This window comes from Trichosurus vulpecula, chromosome 5, assembly GCF_011100635.1.
Source record: "Trichosurus vulpecula isolate mTriVul1 chromosome 5, mTriVul1.pri, whole genome shotgun sequence".
In the NCBI taxonomy this organism is placed as follows: Eukaryota; Metazoa; Chordata; class Mammalia; order Diprotodontia; family Phalangeridae; genus Trichosurus; species Trichosurus vulpecula.
In genome coordinates, this window is record NC_050577.1 from 233,152,360 (window position 1) to 233,171,971 (window position 19,612).

The 19,612-nt window shown below is 37.6% G+C and overlaps 1 protein-coding gene across 1 annotated transcript; it reads right to left on the reverse strand.

Moving 5' to 3' along the window:
• Positions 1–1,464: 1,464 nt before the first annotated feature.
• On the reverse strand, positions 1,465–1,846 carry LOC118852295 (60S acidic ribosomal protein P1-like). The gene has a single exon (XM_036762002.1). The coding sequence runs from the start codon at positions 1,844–1,846 to the stop codon at positions 1,499–1,501; it is 348 nt and encodes a 115-aa protein (XP_036617897.1). The 3' UTR covers positions 1,465–1,498.
• Positions 1,847–19,612: the final 17,766 nt, after the last annotated feature.

Sequence of the window (19,612 nt, forward strand, 5' to 3'; positions counted from 1 at the left end):
AGACTGCACTATGAAAAATGTAATTTCTATAATGAGGAAAGTGATAGTCCTCTCCCATGGCACTCAGTCCTAGTAATAACTCACCTAAAGTATTGTTTTTAGTGATAGGTGCTACAAAATCTTGGGAAGGTGCTTGGCAAATTTGAGCAGGTTCAGGATGTGAAAAGAAGACACACAAAAATGGTTTTATTGAAATAATTGGAGAAGTTTAGCCTGGAGAAGAGAAGATTGGTATTGAGGTTTGGTGATTTTTTTTATGAGCTGTCACATAGAAAATAGATTAATCTTTTTTCTTTTGGATTTAGAGATCAGAATCTAAGTTCCTTAAGGACAGGGACTAGTGTATCTGCAATTCTCACACTAGATGCCTAACACATAGTAAGTACTTGATAAATTCTAGAATAACTGAACTACTAACATTGGGTGGAAGTCATAGAGAAGCAGATCTCATTTAAGGAAAATGCCCCAACAATCAGAAAAGTTCAAAAGTATAACGGGCAGTCTCAAAGACAGCATGATTCCCCTCATTTCACATGAGGTCTCAAGGCAAAGGCTGAATGACCAACCATTTGTCAGGAATGATGCAGAGGAGATTATTGGATTCTTGTTGATGTATTGGTTGGATTAAATCATCTCCAAAGTCTCTTCAAACTGAGATTCTGAAGAAAAAATCATAGTCAAAGTAATATCTTTCTTATTCATAAAAAGCATATAGCAATATTTAGTACATCGATTTCAATATCCTGCCCATTCTAACTTCTGCCTAACTGAAAACATTTTTCCTGCCTTTTTTCAGATCTTAATGATCATACAACAGAAATAACAAATTCAGTTTAACAAGCATTTATTAAATACTAAAAAAAAAATGAGTTTAAGAATACCACAAAGGACCAATCAAATTTTCACATCAATGGATATGCCTTTTACACCTCATGTAAGCAGTAGATAGAGTTCTGGGCTTGGAGTCAGGAAGACCCAACTCCAGATCTGACCTCAGGCACTTACTAGGTGTGTGACCCTGAGCAAGTTACTTATCCTCTGTCTGTCTCAGTTTCCTTAACTACAAAATGCCGACAATAACGGCATCTCTCTCCCAAGTTTGTTATGAGGATCAAATGAGATAATATTTATAAAGCACTTAGCAAGGTTGTTTGTCCTTTGTTCATGAAGAGGACCATAATGTCTGGGAGGTCATGCCATGACTTGTAAGTGAATTGGATATAAGTGAGGGAGGTCTGTGCAAGGTCACCAGCTTTACTTTCTCCTCTGGAGCCATCTAGATTCAGGGGCAAGATATAGATCAGGATGAGTGGAGATGGCTCCCACTTAGTACAGCACATGGCACATAGTAGGCACTTAATAAGTTCTTGTTCCCTTCTCTTTCCTTTTACTATGTGCCAGAATCTATGCTAAGTTGTGGGAGAGGACCACAAGGAGCCCATATTCTTTTTTTTTTTCAGTTGAGTCAAGCTTTTTATTTAATGTTACAAAAAATTATCTAGTCAAACAGACCAAAGCCCATGTCATCATCAGACTCCTCAGATTCTTCTTTTTTTGCTTCCTCTTTCTTCTTCTCCTCAGCTGGGGCAGCTGTGCTAGCAGGAGCAGCCCCTCCAGCAGGGGCAGCACCACCACCTGCTGGGGCAGGTCCACCAACTCCTACGTTGCAGATGAGGCTTGCAATGTTTACATTGGACAGGGCCTTTGCAAATAATCCAGGCCAGAATGGTTCAACATTTATACCTGCTGCTTTAATGAGGGCATTGATTTTATCCTCCGTGACCATAACCTCATCGTCGTGAAGGATGAGGGTGGAGTAGATGCAAGCAAGCTCGGGGACGGCCATTTCAGCGGATGGACGAGGAGACTTGTTTGTAGTGGTGCTAGTCGCCGGCTGAAGTGAGGGTTCACCCCGACATGGCCTTAGCTTCCGAAGAAGAACCGAGCACCTTACAGACAACTGAAGAGCAAGGAGCCCATATTCTAAAGATGGAGACAACCTATAAGTACCTAGGTACATAGAGGAAATATACATAATAAAAGGAAGGAAGCCTGAGACGAAGGCACTAGCAGCAAAGGGGATGAGGACAGAACCAAATGGCTCTCACTTGTCATTTAGATCTTTAATATTCTAATATCCTCATACAACTTCAGTTTTTAAAAAAAAAACGATTTTATGTTAAGGTTATCAAAATGTGATGAAGTGAAAATGTGATCACTTTGGATAAAACGGAGGAGCATAGACCAATGAAATCAATGAGTTTTACTTTCCTCATGTAAGCAAATTGTGACAATTTAAATAAAACACACTTTGGGGAAATCTAATACGTAGAACAGCCCACATTCCAATTCCCATTTCTGAATAGATGTTTAAATGTTAATGATAGGCTGAGAATAACTGCAATATTTCACCAGCATTTTTAGAGAATTATATTGGGACTCATCAAGGCTTTTTACCAGGGAAAATCACACAGTTGAAGTATGCCGATAGCACCCCTGAAGAGGTATTTTATCATCTTAAGGATTCAACAAGAAAGGAAAGCACCGTAAATAATCTCCAAAATGTTCCCAGGTGGGTCATTTTTTCAGTTGTGCTTGTCCAATCCTAGAATATTCCCAATCATCTCCAAAGAGGCAACTCAATAGGGTTTATTCAAATAGATCTTGGACTAAAAAAAAAAAAAAAAAAACTAAACCAAACCAAACCCCACCCCCCAAAAAAAACTTTCCACAAACAATGTAATAGGAACAGAGTGTAGAGATCACAATTTTTTCCAACAAGGAAAGTAAACGAGGTTGATTTTCCAACAGACACTGGGCGAAGAGAAGAAAGCTGCCAAGTTACTAACTTTGGGGGCTATTACGTAAATGCAGTTAACCTTGGAGATAAAACTGAGTCATTTGAGTTTGTTGCTAAAAAGTCTAGGCTTCCTGGCAGGAAGAACAGGTCAGAAGAATCATTTTGTAAAGGAAGGAGCCAAGGTTAGGCAATTAACCTTTTAATCCAATTAACAGTTCAAATTCTCTTATATCAAAGTTGCGTAGGAAGTAGTGACATTTCATGCAGTTTAAAAGGCATTTGATACGTACTTTTTAATAGTTCACTTAAAGATGTTTTCAGTTTCTCAAGGAGGAAAATTAGATGTGCAGTACCTTGGAGAAACAAGAGAAGGAAGGTGGCATGAACCCATGAAATCATCCAACAGGAAAAGGAAGCTAAGGGTGTCACTGAAGAGTCGGGGTGGAGAGCAAGGGCAAAATTACAGAACAGGAAGACAAAAAACAAGCTCACAGGTGTGATGAACATTCCATTCTGGTGCTTTGAATAGGAAATCAGGCATTGTGTTTAGGGATGTTAAGTCTATTTCAAGAACATACTTAGAATCATATGCTGAAATTGTAAAAGCAAAAGTGACCTGATGTGGAATAAAGTGTAGTTTTTAAAAAGGCAGATGTTTTAACATCACCACTTGACTTTCCCTGCTATAGAAGATTTGATACTCAGTTTTATATAATAGAAAATAGGAGGAAAAGAAAAAAGGCTGGCTCTCTGATAGACAAGGGTAAGAACCTAAACCAAGAGTAAGCTATTTGTCACTGAGGTTTTCCATCTTTGTGTTTGAGTTCATTTAAAACCAAACATAGAAATATTTCAGATATTAGTTTTTAATATCCAAGCAGTTTGCTGTAGTATTAGATAGGGCTAAGAGTCAGGAAGATCTGAGTTCCAACCTGGTCTCTGATACACCCTGGCTGTGTGACCCTGAGGAAATCACTTAACCTCCATATGCCCCCAGGCAACCCTCTAAGAAAACTAAATTGTGGAACTTGTCCTGTTCTTCTGCAGTAGAGAGGGCATCCTCACCAGAAGTTCTTTACAACTATGTAATCAAGGTCTGGACTTAAAAAAAAATCCATTCCTAAATCCATGCTACCCTTATTCCTAATATACCTTTTTTTCGAGGCACTTGGGATTAAGTGAGCTGCCCAAGGTCACACAGCTAGTAAGTGTCTGAGGCCAAATTTGAACTCAGGTCCTCCTGACTACAGGACCAGTGCTCTATCTACTGCACCATCTAGCTGCCTCATATACTTTTAAAATAATACATTTATGTTAACATGTTTTGACTGCAGCTTCTATATGTTATATAACTCACTATGGTTTCACTATACAGTTAGACCATTGATCTTTGTGAGTGGTTTCTTGAAATAAGGTTCTTTACAGTAACACCTCAAATCTAGATAGCATGTGTTGTATGGTGATGTCCTGGCAAATGTTTAACAATTGGCTCTCTGTGGGAAATTACATGCATAATTTTAAGTTTAGTCTGCATTATTCATATTTTCTCCAAAATGTTTAGTCTAGATAATCAGAAATCAGTCAATTGATCCCTGAATTGTGGTATTTGTTGATTTCTGACTTGAAAATTCTCATTCTGAACATTTAACAACAGGATCTCACAAGCTGGTCTAAGCTGGTTCCAGCACACCTGTGGTTATATGCTACAGGATATGGTAGGAAGAATACCAGCCTTGGAACTCAGAACAGGATCCTAGGATTAAGAGATTGCAGGGACCTTGCAGATCACCTAGGTCCATGCCCGTTGCTTTACAGATCCCAATGCCCAGAAAATTGAAGTGATTTGGTCCAAATCTCACAGAGACTGTATGTGATTTGAACTTCATTTCTCCAGTTCAAAATTCACCGTTACCAAGAAAAATGTTTTTTTCCCATTTAACTTCAGATCACCTTCCTTTTTAGAAGCTTTTATGATCAATAAAACCACAAATATTTATTGTGACCCTATTATGGTTAGACTGTAGAGTGCAGAATGGTAAGTAATATCCAGTATAGGCTGAAAAGACAGTTTGGATAGATACCTAATTCCTACTGAGTACAATTCAGTCTTCTTTGTCTGGAATCCAAGGCCCTCTACATACTTTTTTCTTATCTCTCCCTTTAGTGCACCCTGAGTTCCAGCCAAACTGGATCACCCTGCCCCTTCCCCATCACTCCAAGGCATATACAGTAGACTCTTCCATCCCCATGCCTTCATTTTCTATGCCTGCCATGTTCTCCCTCACCCCATTCCTTCTACCTATTAAATCCTTACCCATCCTTTAATGCCAAACTAAAATAACACTTCCTCCTCGAGGCTTTCTTCCTGCCTTACCCCCCAAGAATGGCCTTCGCCTCAAATTTCCCAAAGTGCTTTATTTTAAAACGTTCTAGCACACTTATCACATGACGTTATATAGTCTTGTTATATGTATTTGAATTTTATATATCCCTAAGACACAAATACACATAATAAGGCTATATAATAAACTCCATGAGAACAGATTGTCTTATCTAAAGTTAGTATCACTGCTAGGGACTAGCACAATGTTCTGCACATAGTAGGAGCTTACTAAACGTTCACCGAATGAAAGAATAAACTGGATATAATCTCCATTTCTTCCACTTGTAAGCTTGGTGATTTGAGTAATCATTTCTCAATCTTCATTTCCTCATCTATAAAAGGGGTATAATAAGATTATGTCCTGCCTACCTCACAACATAGTTGTGAGATTCAAAGGACATATTCTATTTAATGAAAGTGCTTTGAAAACTGTAGTGTATTATACAGAGAAAAAAAAACTAATCAGAGCTCTGTCATACTTAAAAAACATTATTGTTGTTGTTTTGTTTGTTGTCATTTGTCTTCATTTTCAAAGAGGACCATGACATCAGGAAGGTGATGCCATCACTTGCAAGTGAATTGGATTTAAGTGAGGAAGGGCTATATAAAGTCACCAGCCTTGCTTTCTCCTCCAGAGCCATCCAAATGCAACTGCCTACCTAAAACACTGTTGAGACTTAAGTGTCCTTGTTCCCTTTACCCAGGACTGCAGCTTCCCTGCACCCTCTTCTTTCTGAGCCCTCCAGCCCCCTGCCAGGGGGCTGAATCCCAGACTGGATTTTGTCTCCCAGCCTCAAAATTCCCCTGGTCATTATGATTAGTGTATATGCAAATATTACACCAAAACTCAAAGTCAGGTTAAAGTCAGTAAACTCAAACAGGCTAACTTATTGAATGTGGAGCATAATCTCTTATTTTTAAGATCTTCTACTGAAACCCTACCCTATGCCTTATCACGGCATGAAGGTCATTCAAACTGCTTGAAAGTTTCCCTAGTGAAACAAATACAGTAGCACTTCACGTAGGTTCAGTTCAGTAAACCTCTTATTAAATGGTTCTGTGCTAGGCCCTGGAGAGACAAGGCCAAAAAAAAGGGGCAGGAGGAATTCAGACTGTTCACTGAAGGAAAGTACACATTCTACCAAGCTAGAAAGGCCTGGAGCTTGAGCCTAGTGATGAGCCCCTAAGCCTGGGTAGCTTAGTTCAGAAAAACTCAGCACCAGAGACCTAACCACAAGGAATTTTTTTTTTAATTTTTTTACCCACAGTATCACATTTCACTATTGACAAAGGTGAGTTTGACAAGGCAGATCTGTATCAGTGGAAAGATAACCCACATAGATAAAATAAATTCAGCAATTTAACTTGGTGATTATTTATTAAGGGCCTACTCGGTCACAGGTACAATCATCTTTCTGAGTTCAAATCCAGCCTCAGACACATGCTACCTCTGTGATCCTGGGCAAATCTCTTAACTCTGTTTGCCTTAATTCCTCATCTGTGAAATGAGCAGGGGAAGAAAACGTCAAACCACTCCAGCATCTTTGCCAAGAAAACCTCAAATGGGGTCATGAAGAATGGTACTTGACTGAAATAACTCAGCAATGACAACAAAGTTCAACTGATCTTTCCAGAATTATTATGCATTTTCCCATATAATTAAGGTAGTGTCTCCTACATTTTATTTGCATTAAAGTTTTCTTAAAATGTATTTTTGTTCCACATAGTGCTACATTTATGTCAAAGCTAGGTGTGACTTAAACATTCAGATATTTGCCAATACAGACAAACTGGTCTTCCTTCTATTCGTTACACACAACATTCTATCCCCTATCTTTGTGCCTTGGTCCAAGCTGTCTAACATGCCTTGAATATACTCGCACCACCTCTGCCTCCTAGGAACCTTAAATTCTTTCAAGGCTCTGTCCAAACACAATCTCATAGAAGAAATTTTTCCTGATTTCTCTCTCTCTCTCTCTCTCTCTCTCTCTCACACACACACACACACACACACACACACATATACATACACACACCTACTAGTGCCTCCCCTACCCCCAAAATCACTTTAAATTTATTTTACACAGAGTTTGTGCATGAGCGACAGAATGGTGTAATGGATAAAGAACTTATGACCTGGTTTTGTCCCACCTCTGACACAAGCTGGCTATGAGACCCTGAACAAGTCAACTAAGCTCTTAGGTTCCCAACCTACTCCTAGAGACTGTAAATTTCTGAGAAAGTTTGGGCCTGTATTTTGGTAGCAAAATTTCCTTATTAGGATCTCTAAGTGCTAGTGAAATCATTGGTGTGATTTAAAACAGACACACATTTGTATATACTTACACGTGCATGTATTACCTTTCTCAATAGCAAATAATCTCTGAGGTCGGGAATTGTTTCCTTTTTCCTTTATCCTTAGCGCCAAGCACGACGTCTGGCATATAGTAGGAGTTTAAAAGAAGCTTATTGATGGATTGATTCAAGTCTGTTCCAACTCTGAAAATCTGAGATTAGCTCTAATATACATGCATACATATATACACATGCACATATGTACATGCTGTACATATATTGATATAAATTATATATATATATATGTCTGCATATATATTTTTCCTAACATACATTTATTTATTTAAACAATCACGTACATATATTGATATAAATTATATATATATATGTCTGCATATATATTTTTCCTAACATACATTTATTTATTTAAACAATCACATATTCTAAAATTTCCTGATTCTAACTGGTTAGTTAGTTGTTATCCTGTGCTCCCAAAGAGGACCAAAATAACATCATTATGTTATAGTCAAGTTACAATACATCCAACTATGGCTGATCAGACCAATATGAGCTTCTAATTATACACACACAGGAACATATACATATAAACACACACATATAAACATTATTGCCATTTATCTACATACATTCTAAACCTATATACAATTTGTGCCATTTATCTATGCATATAAAGCTATAGATACATGTATATTCTAAAATTTCCTGATTCTCATTATGTGCCATTTATCTATGTGTACCAATAGATAGATAGATAGATAGATAGATAGATAGATAGATAGATAGATGAATGAATGGCACATAACGAGAATCAGGACATTTTAGAATATGTGAAGCCTTAAATCATGGAGAAAGGTGTTGTTATTTAGTCATTCAGTCATGAACGGCGCACTAGGCCCTTCTGTCCTCCACTATCTCTCAAAATCTGTCCAAGTTCATGTTCTTTGTTTCTATGATACTATCTATCCCTTTCATTCTCTGCAGTCTCCTTTTCCTTCTTCTTTTTCAACATCAATACCTTTTCCAGAGTCCAATCTTCTCATTATGAGGACAAAGTATTTAAGCTTTAGCTTCAGTATTTGACCTTTGTATGAATAGCCTGAAAGGCTATGGAATATATTATCACATAAATATTATATATAATCATGTAATATAATATATTTTGTATGCATATACATATAAGCATATATGAATCGCATGCATGTGTATATATACATACATATGTATAGATAAATGGCACATGATTAGGATCAGGAAATTTGAGGATATGTGATAATTTAAATTATAAAGAATGCCAACATTTCCTGGAACATAAATTTGTGTTAAGAAAATTTTAATGGCAACGCATTGTAGGTTGTTTTGTCTTCGTTTTAGAGCCAGAAAGGGAACTAGCCCAATGATAACCTTTTTAAAAATTAAGAAAATAAGGGCCAGAGGAGTTCAGTGATTTGCCAAGATCACAGGCTGGCAGAGCAGGATCAGACTCTTACTTCAGGGCTCTTTGCTAAAGCCAAACTACTTTGGGGATTTAAACACATTATTTCTTTCATAGGTACTAATGACTGAAATAAACTAAGACTATGTCAATTCAAACAAATTATTAGACTTGCCAATAGAAATGTAAATATTCCCCCAGTTTGATTAATAGGCTAGCAGCTTGGTCTTTACCTTTCTGTATATCTTCAGTTGCTAATTCTCACCCTATGCTTTATTCATATCTTGCTTCCCAAAAGGTGACAAAGCTATGTGAATGGTATGGAAATAAAGGCTCTTTTTTTCTCCCTTTTTTTTTCTTAAATATTACCCACCAAGAATGAAATCATCCTTGAAAATATCTGAACTTCTAAGGCTAGTCTAAGTTTGCAAAATACAATTATGAGACAAAGAGAATTCTGTATTCCATTTCAAAAGAGATCTTTGTTTTGAGATTCACAAGTCTAGAGGGAGGGGAACAATTTTAAAATTTGTATGCCCCGAAGGCCTACTGGTAAGAAAGAAGTGGTGTTTTTAATTCCCAAAGAGTACAAATTGAAAAGGGAAGTTTATTTCAAGCAACTTCACAAGAAAAAGCACCTTGAAATATTTTCCAACGTGGTAAAATAAAAAAAAACGATCTCCTGTTTAGCTCAGTGGAGGAAGGAAAAGGAAAGATTTGGCACCAGAGCCCCCAGTAACACTTCCTAACTGTCATGTCCCTTGTTGACAGACAATCAATAATGTTAGTAGCTGTGAACACTTAAGTTTTATCTTCACCCTGGAAGGTTTTGAGGAAAAAAAAAAGCTGGAAACAAAGAGCTATTTTATTCTTACCAATTAACATGTTAGTGACTACATAGTTGCAAGCTGCCTTAGACGGAAGAAAGAGAAAATCTATCTCTATGTGCTATAACTATAATCTTAAATATTTAGATAGGTCATCTCATCCAGGTGGTTTATGCCGCCTGTTGTGCAGAACTTAATTTTCCCATACCAGTTGTTATTCTCAAACGTATGTTTTTGAAAACCTACGTAGTAATTCTATCCTCTGTGTTGGAGACCTCCTTCTGGTTTCTTTTCTTATTGAAGCTGTCCACTATTTTGTGGTCTATTTTTACTACATAGCAAGCCTACCTTCCTTTGCATTCACCAATGTCCTTGATGATGTCTTTGACTCCACTTTTTACATAAAAATTAGTATTAATAATAATAGGAGACAGCCTGTTTACATTCACCCTGAGATTTTCCATTCCCCTTTTAGTCACCAGTAATTTCACTTCTTCTGAGAACATTGTTTCGCATGATTTTTAGCTATATGGCATAACTTGATGAATGTTACTGTTTAAGAGGTGGGCATGTGCAACAAGTAGAACACTTAGGATCATTCAAAGTACCACATGCTATCCACATCCAGAGAAAGAATTATGGAGTCTGCATGCAGATTGAAGCATACTACTTTCTCTTTATTTTGTTGTTGGGTTTTTTTGTGTTTTTGTTTCAATCTCATGGTTTTTCCTTTTTGTTCTGATTCTTCTTTCACAACATGACTAATGTGGGGGAGGAAGTACTATATAATTTCATAAATTTCAATTCTAGACTCAGTTCCTTGTCTATCTGTTGTATTTAATGAGGGCCCAGTTCCATGGTTTGTCCAACCAACTACACGTCATAGAATGAACAATAGGAAATTTTCATCTACTTTGTTTTTGTTTTTGTTTTTGCCATGTAGATGGTTAAACTTTTATATAGATTTTTTTAATGGAAATTCTCAGCTAGAACTTTTGAGATAGATGTTTCTGAGAAATAGTTGCTCCATTTCACCGGGATTCATATCATCATGAAAAATCAATGAATAAGGTTTTTAAATTAAATAATTTGTGTCAAACACCATCCTAAGAGTGAGACAATTCCTGCCCAACAAAACATACCATCTAGTGAAGGTATGTAATTGACAGAAGAGCATGGTGACCAGGTCTTTTGGTTTGGAAACTCAAGGGGATATTGAGTGGAACCATAGAGGAGTTTATTGACAAGTCCATTTCAAAAACAAAGGTAGTAGTTCTTTCATTACCATTCTCAAAGTGAAAGGTGCAAAGAGGTAAAGGGGATGGTAAGGATATGGTCAGCATGAATGTAAAGATAGCATATGAATTATGGTCTGGGGTCACTGTGGCATGTAGTAATAAAATATTAGGTCAACCTTTTAAATTTTGAAAGGGAAAAAAAAACAATAAATCTACTCGAACACCAAACACATTTTCAATAACTTTTTTAAAATGCTAAAAAATTCAGCCACGAATCCCAGTGCTTAGCACAGTGCCTGGCATATTATTAATGTACATAATTTAATTACCATGAATTGAATGTAAAGATGAACTGTTTTAATCACTTTTCTCTCTAGTCAAGTTTTCTTTGTTTTACTATTTATCAGTGACTAGAATAAATTGACATATAGCATAAAGGCAGATTTGGGAAGGGAACTGAAAGTAATGAATTTACCCATAAGAAGTTTTTCTTCAAGAAGAAGCTACTGAACATTCTTTTAGTCCCAAATAAAATCTCACTTTCTACAGGAAGCCTTCCCTAATCCTTCTTAATTCCAGTACTTTCCCTCTATTAATTATTTCCTACTTACCCTCTATATAGCATGCCTTTTACATATTTGGGTGGATGCTGTCTTCCCCATTAGATTATAAGCTCATTGAGGCAAGGACTATCTTTTGACTCTTTTTGTATCCATAGTGCTTAGCACACTGACTGGCACATAGTAGGCACTTATTGATTAATTAATATACTAGTGTTTGCCAGTTATCCCAAAGTGTATGAAGCTCCTAATGAGAGCATGTTTGAAATATTTTTTTTCTGCCCTTTCAATTTGGGGATGCAGCATTCAAGTTTTCCATATAAAAAATCTGTTGTAGATCATGCATTCTATGAATGTGACCAATATAGTAGATTTGTAATAGATTAGTCACAATGGACCTAAGACAGAAACCACACTGGTGTCTGTGGCATGAGAGTATGGTAGAAAGAGCCTCAACCAAGAAGTCAGGAGACCTTGGTTCTCAGTTCAACACAACCACAACTAGTAATGACCTTTATCAAATCTTTTAATCTTTCTGAATCTCAGGTGCCTCAATTACAAAAACAAGGCCCTCCCACTAACTAACTTATTGTGTGCCAAGACACTTGACCTCTCAAGCCTCAATTTTCTCATTTGTAAAATGAGAGGTTTGGGCTAGTCGATTTTTAAAATTCTTTCCAGTTCTGACATTCAATGAAATTGTAAAAACAAAGGTGTCCAACCAGAGCTTCAATAAATCTCTTTCCAGCTCTAACATTCTATGAGGCTGTTTGGTATAACAGAGAGAGTTTGGGACTAAGACTCAAAAGGAGCTAGTTTTGTTGTTGACTAGCTGCATGAGTGCCCATGGGTATATCCCTTAATCTCTCTGAATTGCAGTTTCTTCATTTATAAAATGAGGGTAGTGATCCTGCAGAACAGGGTCATTTCAAGGCTTGAATAATATAAGAAAAGGTCTTTGAAAATTTTAATATGTGAAATTTTCACATAATATATACATATCTAATGATCATTATCATGTATTATCATCATTATAATTCTTTCATTTTTTTTAATGGAGTTCAGTTTTTCAATGGATAGAGGAACTGGGAGAAGCTACTATCCTACTATTATTCTTTCTTATCTAATGTTCTGTCAACTTATTGTATGATTCAGCCCAAGAATACTCTTTAGGATTTAGTGGCCAGCCAGAAGAATCAAAATAAATGGAGATGATCCCAAAGTAAATGCAGTGTTTCTTTCTTATTCATTATTCACATCTGTGTAGTAGCTCTCAGAGTCCCTAGATTCAGATCAGAGGAGCATCAAGACAACAAGAAACTTACTATGACAGCAAGAAGTTTTATTTAGTGAGACCAAGCCCTATCAGGAGGAAGAAACTTTTATCATGACTCTGCCAAGGGATCGCCTGTGTAGAAATCTTCTGGCATCACTAGCTTGACCCTGAATGGAGCCTTCAATTAGTCAAATAGAGCTATCGCTTTTTATTCAGTTTGACCTTTGTTACACAATTAGAGTCACCAAATATCCAGGCAGTTCTTTTCTATAAGGAGGTTCTGAAGACAAATTCAAGGTTTGCTGATCAGGTGTTGACAATTCTGTTATCCAGGTTCAGACAGTAGCTACCATTAGAGCTGAAACTAAGAAAGAATCCTTTATTCAATCTGTCTTTCTACATAGAGTTTTCTACAAATTCCCTATCTCTTATAGTCTATATCCTTTGAATCAAGGACTAAAATAGATTTTCAGTTCCCAGGAATGGGAGGTTATAGAATGGACATTTATAAACTCAAAACATTTCTGACAAATTGGAGAAATGTCATTACAGTTGCGCTTTAGTTACAGCCACTGATTTTGCGACATGGTACCCAATCATGTTTCTGCAAAGTATTCCTTCAGACATAGCTGGCATTTGTCCACTATTACAGCCACATCTAGAAACATAGACTAGGAATAACCTGGTAAGGGGCATATAAGTGGGGAGGTCTTCTCTCCAATTAAGTATGGCAGCATTCCACTGCCACCCCCCACACCCCTCCTTGTCCCACTGGGAATTCTTCGGGCGAAACTCAGCAGCAACAGAAAAGCAGGGTATTCTAAGACAAGTGCAATCCCTCTAGCTCTCTCCCAGAAGCAACATTTCTTGTGAAAACAGGAGTTTCCACCTCTATCCTAAAGCCACACCAACTTTATTTTTCCTCTTTTCCCAGCACAGATGTAATCTAAGATAGCCCTGGAAGTCTCTTGCCATTGTCCTAGAGGACTCATTTTGTTTTTAAAGTCACTGTCCTTCCTTTTCTTCCTTCCACTGTTCAGCTCTCCCCATGGCATTTTCTTACTTTCTATGTATGATTTATTGATCTTCCCAAGTGTTAAGATCTCCTTGCCACTCTGTGCTTTTAGCTTCCACTTGGAGCAAATGCTCATTCAGGCAGCGCAGTAATAAACAGGACCTATTCAAGAATAGCTTCTCCTATGGCCAGCCTCTATTTCCCTCCACAGACCCAGCTCTTGCCTAGCAAAAGGCAACTAACTTCCTCTAGCTCTGCCTCCACCACAGGGGTCCACATCAACAATACAGGGATACTAAATGTTGCATCCCACTAACAGACAGCTACTTTCACAGAATGACTAACTTATATACCTTCTCTCATTTAAAAAAAATATATGCAATCCCCTTTCTATTGTCCCCCTCCTTTTTTTTTTCGCCTCCAAACAACTAAATGGCTTCAAATTTAGGTCGCATAATCCTGCCTTGACTACACCATCTATTACCTGGAAAGGGTACACATCTCGGAAGCACCAAGACAGTGAGAACCCTGATTTTGTTACACAATAGCAAATTGTTAAGCAATAGCAAACTATATATATATTTTTTAAATGAGTATCATCTCAAGTTTCCAGCAGCAGAAAGAAACCCTAGAAAGATACTACAAAATAGATACTTGTAGAGCAACATTCTAGCATCGTTATCTTGATCTGGATTAAGTGAGCCAATTGGACATCTTTTTTTATTCAAATCACCTTGCTTACTAGATCTGGACAGTCCTTTAGGTCTCCAGACACATTTTAGAGATAAAGGTGAAAGTGGGTTCTGCTGGATGGCTGGGTTTCTGCTAAACCTAGTAGAACAAATGTTGATGGTTCTGCTGATCACAATCAGATAGCAGGGACATGATAGCTGAAACTGAGAAAGAGTTCCTTTCTTCATTCTATTTTTCAGTAGAAAGCTTTCTCCAAATTCCTCATCTCCAACACACATTCTAGGTTCCACACTTCTGTTGACTCCTCCATGTTCTCTTTAATCCAGGCTTTGAAACTGTCCTAATATATGGCATTTCGTGTACCTCCCAAAGGCACAGGGGTCTTCTTGATCTCCAATGTATCAAGTGAGAGCAGATTGTTGATGCTAACAGAATTAGCAATAAGCTTTTGGTTTCATGATTCTGATGCAATATTTAGGCCCAATTTCTTGTACTTTTCTACAAAGTTGAAAATTGCGGGTTGTGAAGTCTACTGCTATGTGTTCTCAGCTATTGCCGTCCATTTGTCTGCTCTCTAAATATGAAGGTTATCATTTTTTCCATTTATGCATTAATCTTCGGGAAGTTACACTTGAAAATTGTGGATTTCCTAAATTCAATATAGACATAATTTGCACACTGTCTGTAATAGGAGCTGTAGTTTGTTACACAACAGCAGAGCTTTGAAAATGTTTTGGTGTTTGGGGTTTGTTTCCGCAGGGGAAAAATGTGTCCCAGGCTCAGAATTTCCCCTATATTCTGTGTTGACAACACTGTTTAGAGCATTGGGGATTTTTGCAATGATAACAGCACTGTAGTACATACCTGTCATAGTCAATTGTGTGGAACCTGGTGGAATATGAGACTGTGGGTGTGGATTTTATCTTTGATATATTGTCTCTGTTAAACTAGTTATGAGAGGTAGAATGTGACTGTTCCAACTGCGTAGGGATGGCAGGCCCTTAAATTTGTTTTCCTCTTCCTTTTGATATTTGTAGAGCCCACAGGGACAGGTGTATAAGCTTTTCCAACCTTTATTTCCCCTTGTAGGCTCATTCATTTTGCCAGCCCATCTCTATTACGTTTCTTTCTTTTTCAAAATAAATTGCTTTGATGCCTTTTATTTTTAACATCACAGTCAGGTATAATACAGCAACCCTGCCTCCCCACCCAGAACATTCCCTTGATATAAAAGAAAACAAATAAAAACACCCAATTCAGTGACTATGCTCCACAGTGTATTCTCCAGCCCATCACTTTACAGATAGACTAGAAAGATGAGCTAGGTGGCACCATACTGCACAGAGGCACAAGCTTAGGGTCAGGAAAACTCATCTTCATGAGTTCAAATCCAGCCTCAGATATTTAACCCTAGGCAAGTCACTAAACTCTGTTGGCTTCAGTTTCCTCATCTGTAAAATGAGCTGCAAAAGGAACGGGCAAACCACTCCAGAATCTTTGTCAAGAAAACCCCAAATGGGGCCACAAAAAGTCAGACAAGACTGAAATGACTGAACAAAAGAAAGGCGAAGATCTGCTCAAGATCCCACAGGTTATAAAGAGCAGAGCAGGGATTTGAACCCAGGAACCTTGGCTCTGATGGGTTCTTCACACACACACACACACACACACACACACACACACACACACACACACATTTTCTCTTTTTTTTCTTTTCATAAAACTTTGCTTTTATTAGGATTAGAGATGGGCTGGCAAAATGAAAGAGCCTGCAAGGAAAATAAAGGTTGGAAAGCTTATACACCTCCCCCTATAGGCTCTACTTTGCTTTTTTTACCAGCCATAAAGAGAAGAGGGGGAAAAGGAGGTAGGAGAAAAGAGATTCTGAAATATTTTCCTTTGTAATTTCTGGTTTTTTTAAATGTTTGATTCCTTTTTTTTTTTGGAGGGGGGAAGGCAGGGCAATTGGGGTTAAGTGACTTGCCCAAGGTCACACAGCTAGTAAGTGTGTCAAGTGTCTGAGGCTGGATTTGAACTCAGTTTCTCCTGACTCCAGGGCTGGTGCTCTCTCATCCTTTGTAATTTCTAATGAGCAAGTGCTTGGAGACAGTATTTTCAAGGAATAAAGGAGACATTTGGCTTTATTGGGTTCCATTGATATTAATATAAATAATGAAAGAAGCCTAAGACATCTTTGAATGGGTTTGAGAGTTCCCAAGAGTCTTCCTCACTATCCTTTTGCCCATGGGGGCAGCTAGATGACCCAGTGGATAGAGCACCAGGCCTGGAGTCAGGAAGACCTGAGTTCAAATCTGACCCCAGACACTTACTAGCTGTGTCTCCCTGGGCAAGTCACTTAATTCAGTTGCATCAGTTTCCTCATCTGTCAAATGAGCTGGAGAAGGAAATGGCAAATGATTCCAGTATCTTTGCCAAGAAAACCCCAAATGGGGTCTTGACATGACTGAACAACAAAAACAACAACTCTTCCAATAGATGATATGTACAGTTGTGGGATAATGCAGGCCAAGTTAAAAAAAAATAGTGATTTGGCCACTAGGATCACACAGTGAGTCATTGTTTAAGGAGAGATTTGAACCTAGGTCCTGACTCAAAGTCCATTGCTCTATTTATTAATACACACTAGTTCCCAATAATTATAATAATTATTATTATCAATAACCATTTATATATTTATATTTGTGTCACTATACTTTTTAAGAAGCAGTAGCTAGAGTACTCAATTTGGATTCAGAAAGATCTGAGTTTGAATGCACACACACACACACACACACACACACACACACACAGCCCTTACCCTGAGCCTTGTCAAATCCGTTTACCTTTGTGAAAGCTCAGCTTCCTCATATGTAAAGTGAGGAGCTTAGTGAGTATATGTAGAGAAGAGCTGCAAAGTGTATTAGTGAGAATTGGCTTCAGAGTCAGGAAAACCTGGGTCCAAGTTTTATCTCCGATACATCCTTTCTGTGCAATCCTGGGTAAGTCACTTGATCTCTTAGTAGCCTGGGCAGCTGATCCAAAAGCTAAGTTGCAGAGTAGTTGCCCATCTCCCTTGGATGAGGGAGTTTCTTCACTGGGCAATGACATCGGAGGTCCAGTAAATTACATACACATACACACACACACATATACATATGTATATACACATATATACACATACACATATATACATATATGTGCATATATGTATATATGTGTGAAAGGGTGGTTTAGTCACTCAGAAGGTAGGATCAGAGAGGAAGGACATTGGTAACATGAGTCCAACTGATACATTTGTCAATAAATTATTAAAATAATATTTATATTGTGCTTTTAAGGTTTGCAGAGTGCTTTAGGAAGGACTGAAGGAAATAAGCATTCATTAAGCATCTACTGTGTTCCAGGCACTGTACTACAGCAATTCACAAATACCATCTCACTTTATCCTTGTTATAACCCTTAGAGGTAAGTGTTAGTATCCCCTTTTTACACGATGAGGAAACTGAAGCAGAGGGTAAGTGACTTGCCCAAGATCACACATCTGGTATGTGTCTGAGGCCACATTAGAACGCAGGTCTCCCTGACTCCAGGTTCATTGTTCTATTCATTCACTGTGCTATCTAGTCACCTCTAAGTAATCATTCAACAAGCATTCATTAAGTGCCTACTATACACCAGGTGCTACACCAGACACTAGGGATAGAAATATAGAGAATGAAACAATCCCTATAGGCCTGATGCCAGAATAATACTGGCATACTCACAGTTCTGTTCCAATCAACGACATTTCTGAGGCAGCTATATGCCACAGTGGGTAGAGTATTAGACTTGGGGTCAGAAGGACCCGAGTTTGAATTCTGCCTCATGCTCACTAGTTACGCAACAAAGAACAAATCACTTAACCTTTCTCAGACTCAGTGTTGTCTTCTGCAAAATTAGGATAATAATGACACCTACTTCACAAGGTTGTGATGAAAACCAATACTTTGCCAACCTCATAACACTTTATAAATGCTACTTATAATAAACAATAGTAATAATTAATATAACCATAATAAAAAGAAGCCATGTTTCATAGTGCATAGAATGCTGGGCATGAGTCAGGAAGAATTTAGATTAACAAGACTGAAGATGAGAACCACCTTCAAGCTCCCTAGGCCTGTAAAATCATATGTCCAGTTTTATTTTGTTTTTGATCATGATAATTGTACTTGCAATACGGGGCTGTTATCAGGGTTCAAAGCAATAGTACATTAAAAGGCACTTTTAAAATGCTAATGTGTTAAATAAATGTCTTTTTGTTCTTTTCCAAATGCCTTCACACTTTTATCTTTACATTTCAATTTGTTCCTCACAATTGAACAAATCCTAAAACAGTATAGCATAGGATCCAAAGCCAAATTATGGTTTGTTTATTCTTCCTTTCATGACATATTATTAATTTCTGATGGACTACCAGGGACTTAGCTTTGACCTTTCTTTTTTTAATATGTTCTCCATTAAGTATTGTCCTCTATTAAGGTATTGACTGGTCCATTTGCTTGTCTCTCCTGCCTGCTTAAGATTCTCTAGGAGACTCAGAACAGGAAGACTTGTCAAGTGTTTTTCGGTTTCTGTAAAACTGCATTTGACTGTGAGATGCATGCGAAGCTTTCTCTGAATTAAATTGAACTTGGAAGTGTTTCTGTTTTCATTCAAACATTCATATTTTTTTTTAAAAAAGCCTTTAAAAAACTCTTTCTGGCTACCCTCAAATACTTGCTAGTCTGGGTCTGTTTGTCTTAAGAAGGTAGATTTTTAAGAGAATCACTTTAGTGGATGAGAAAACCAAGTATCAATGTAAGCATTTTAGCGTCAGTAATATTGGCCCCATTTTGGAGATGAGGGGACTGAGGCAGAGAGAGGTGAAGGACTAACCCAAGTTCACAAGCTAGTTATTATCTGAGGAGAGTTGTGAATCCAGATCTTCTTGACTCACAACTTCTTGACTTATCTATCTTATCAAGTCACTCTTTAATTTTGCGAATACATGGACAGTTTAACTGCTAAGACAAAAATCGAAGCTATTTCTT

What these genes read in the sequence shown, in the direction of transcription:
- LOC118852295 (XM_036762002.1), bottom strand. Translation starts at nt 1,846, where the DNA reads ATGGCCGTCCCCGAGCTTGCTTGCATCTACTCCACCCTCATCCTTCAC.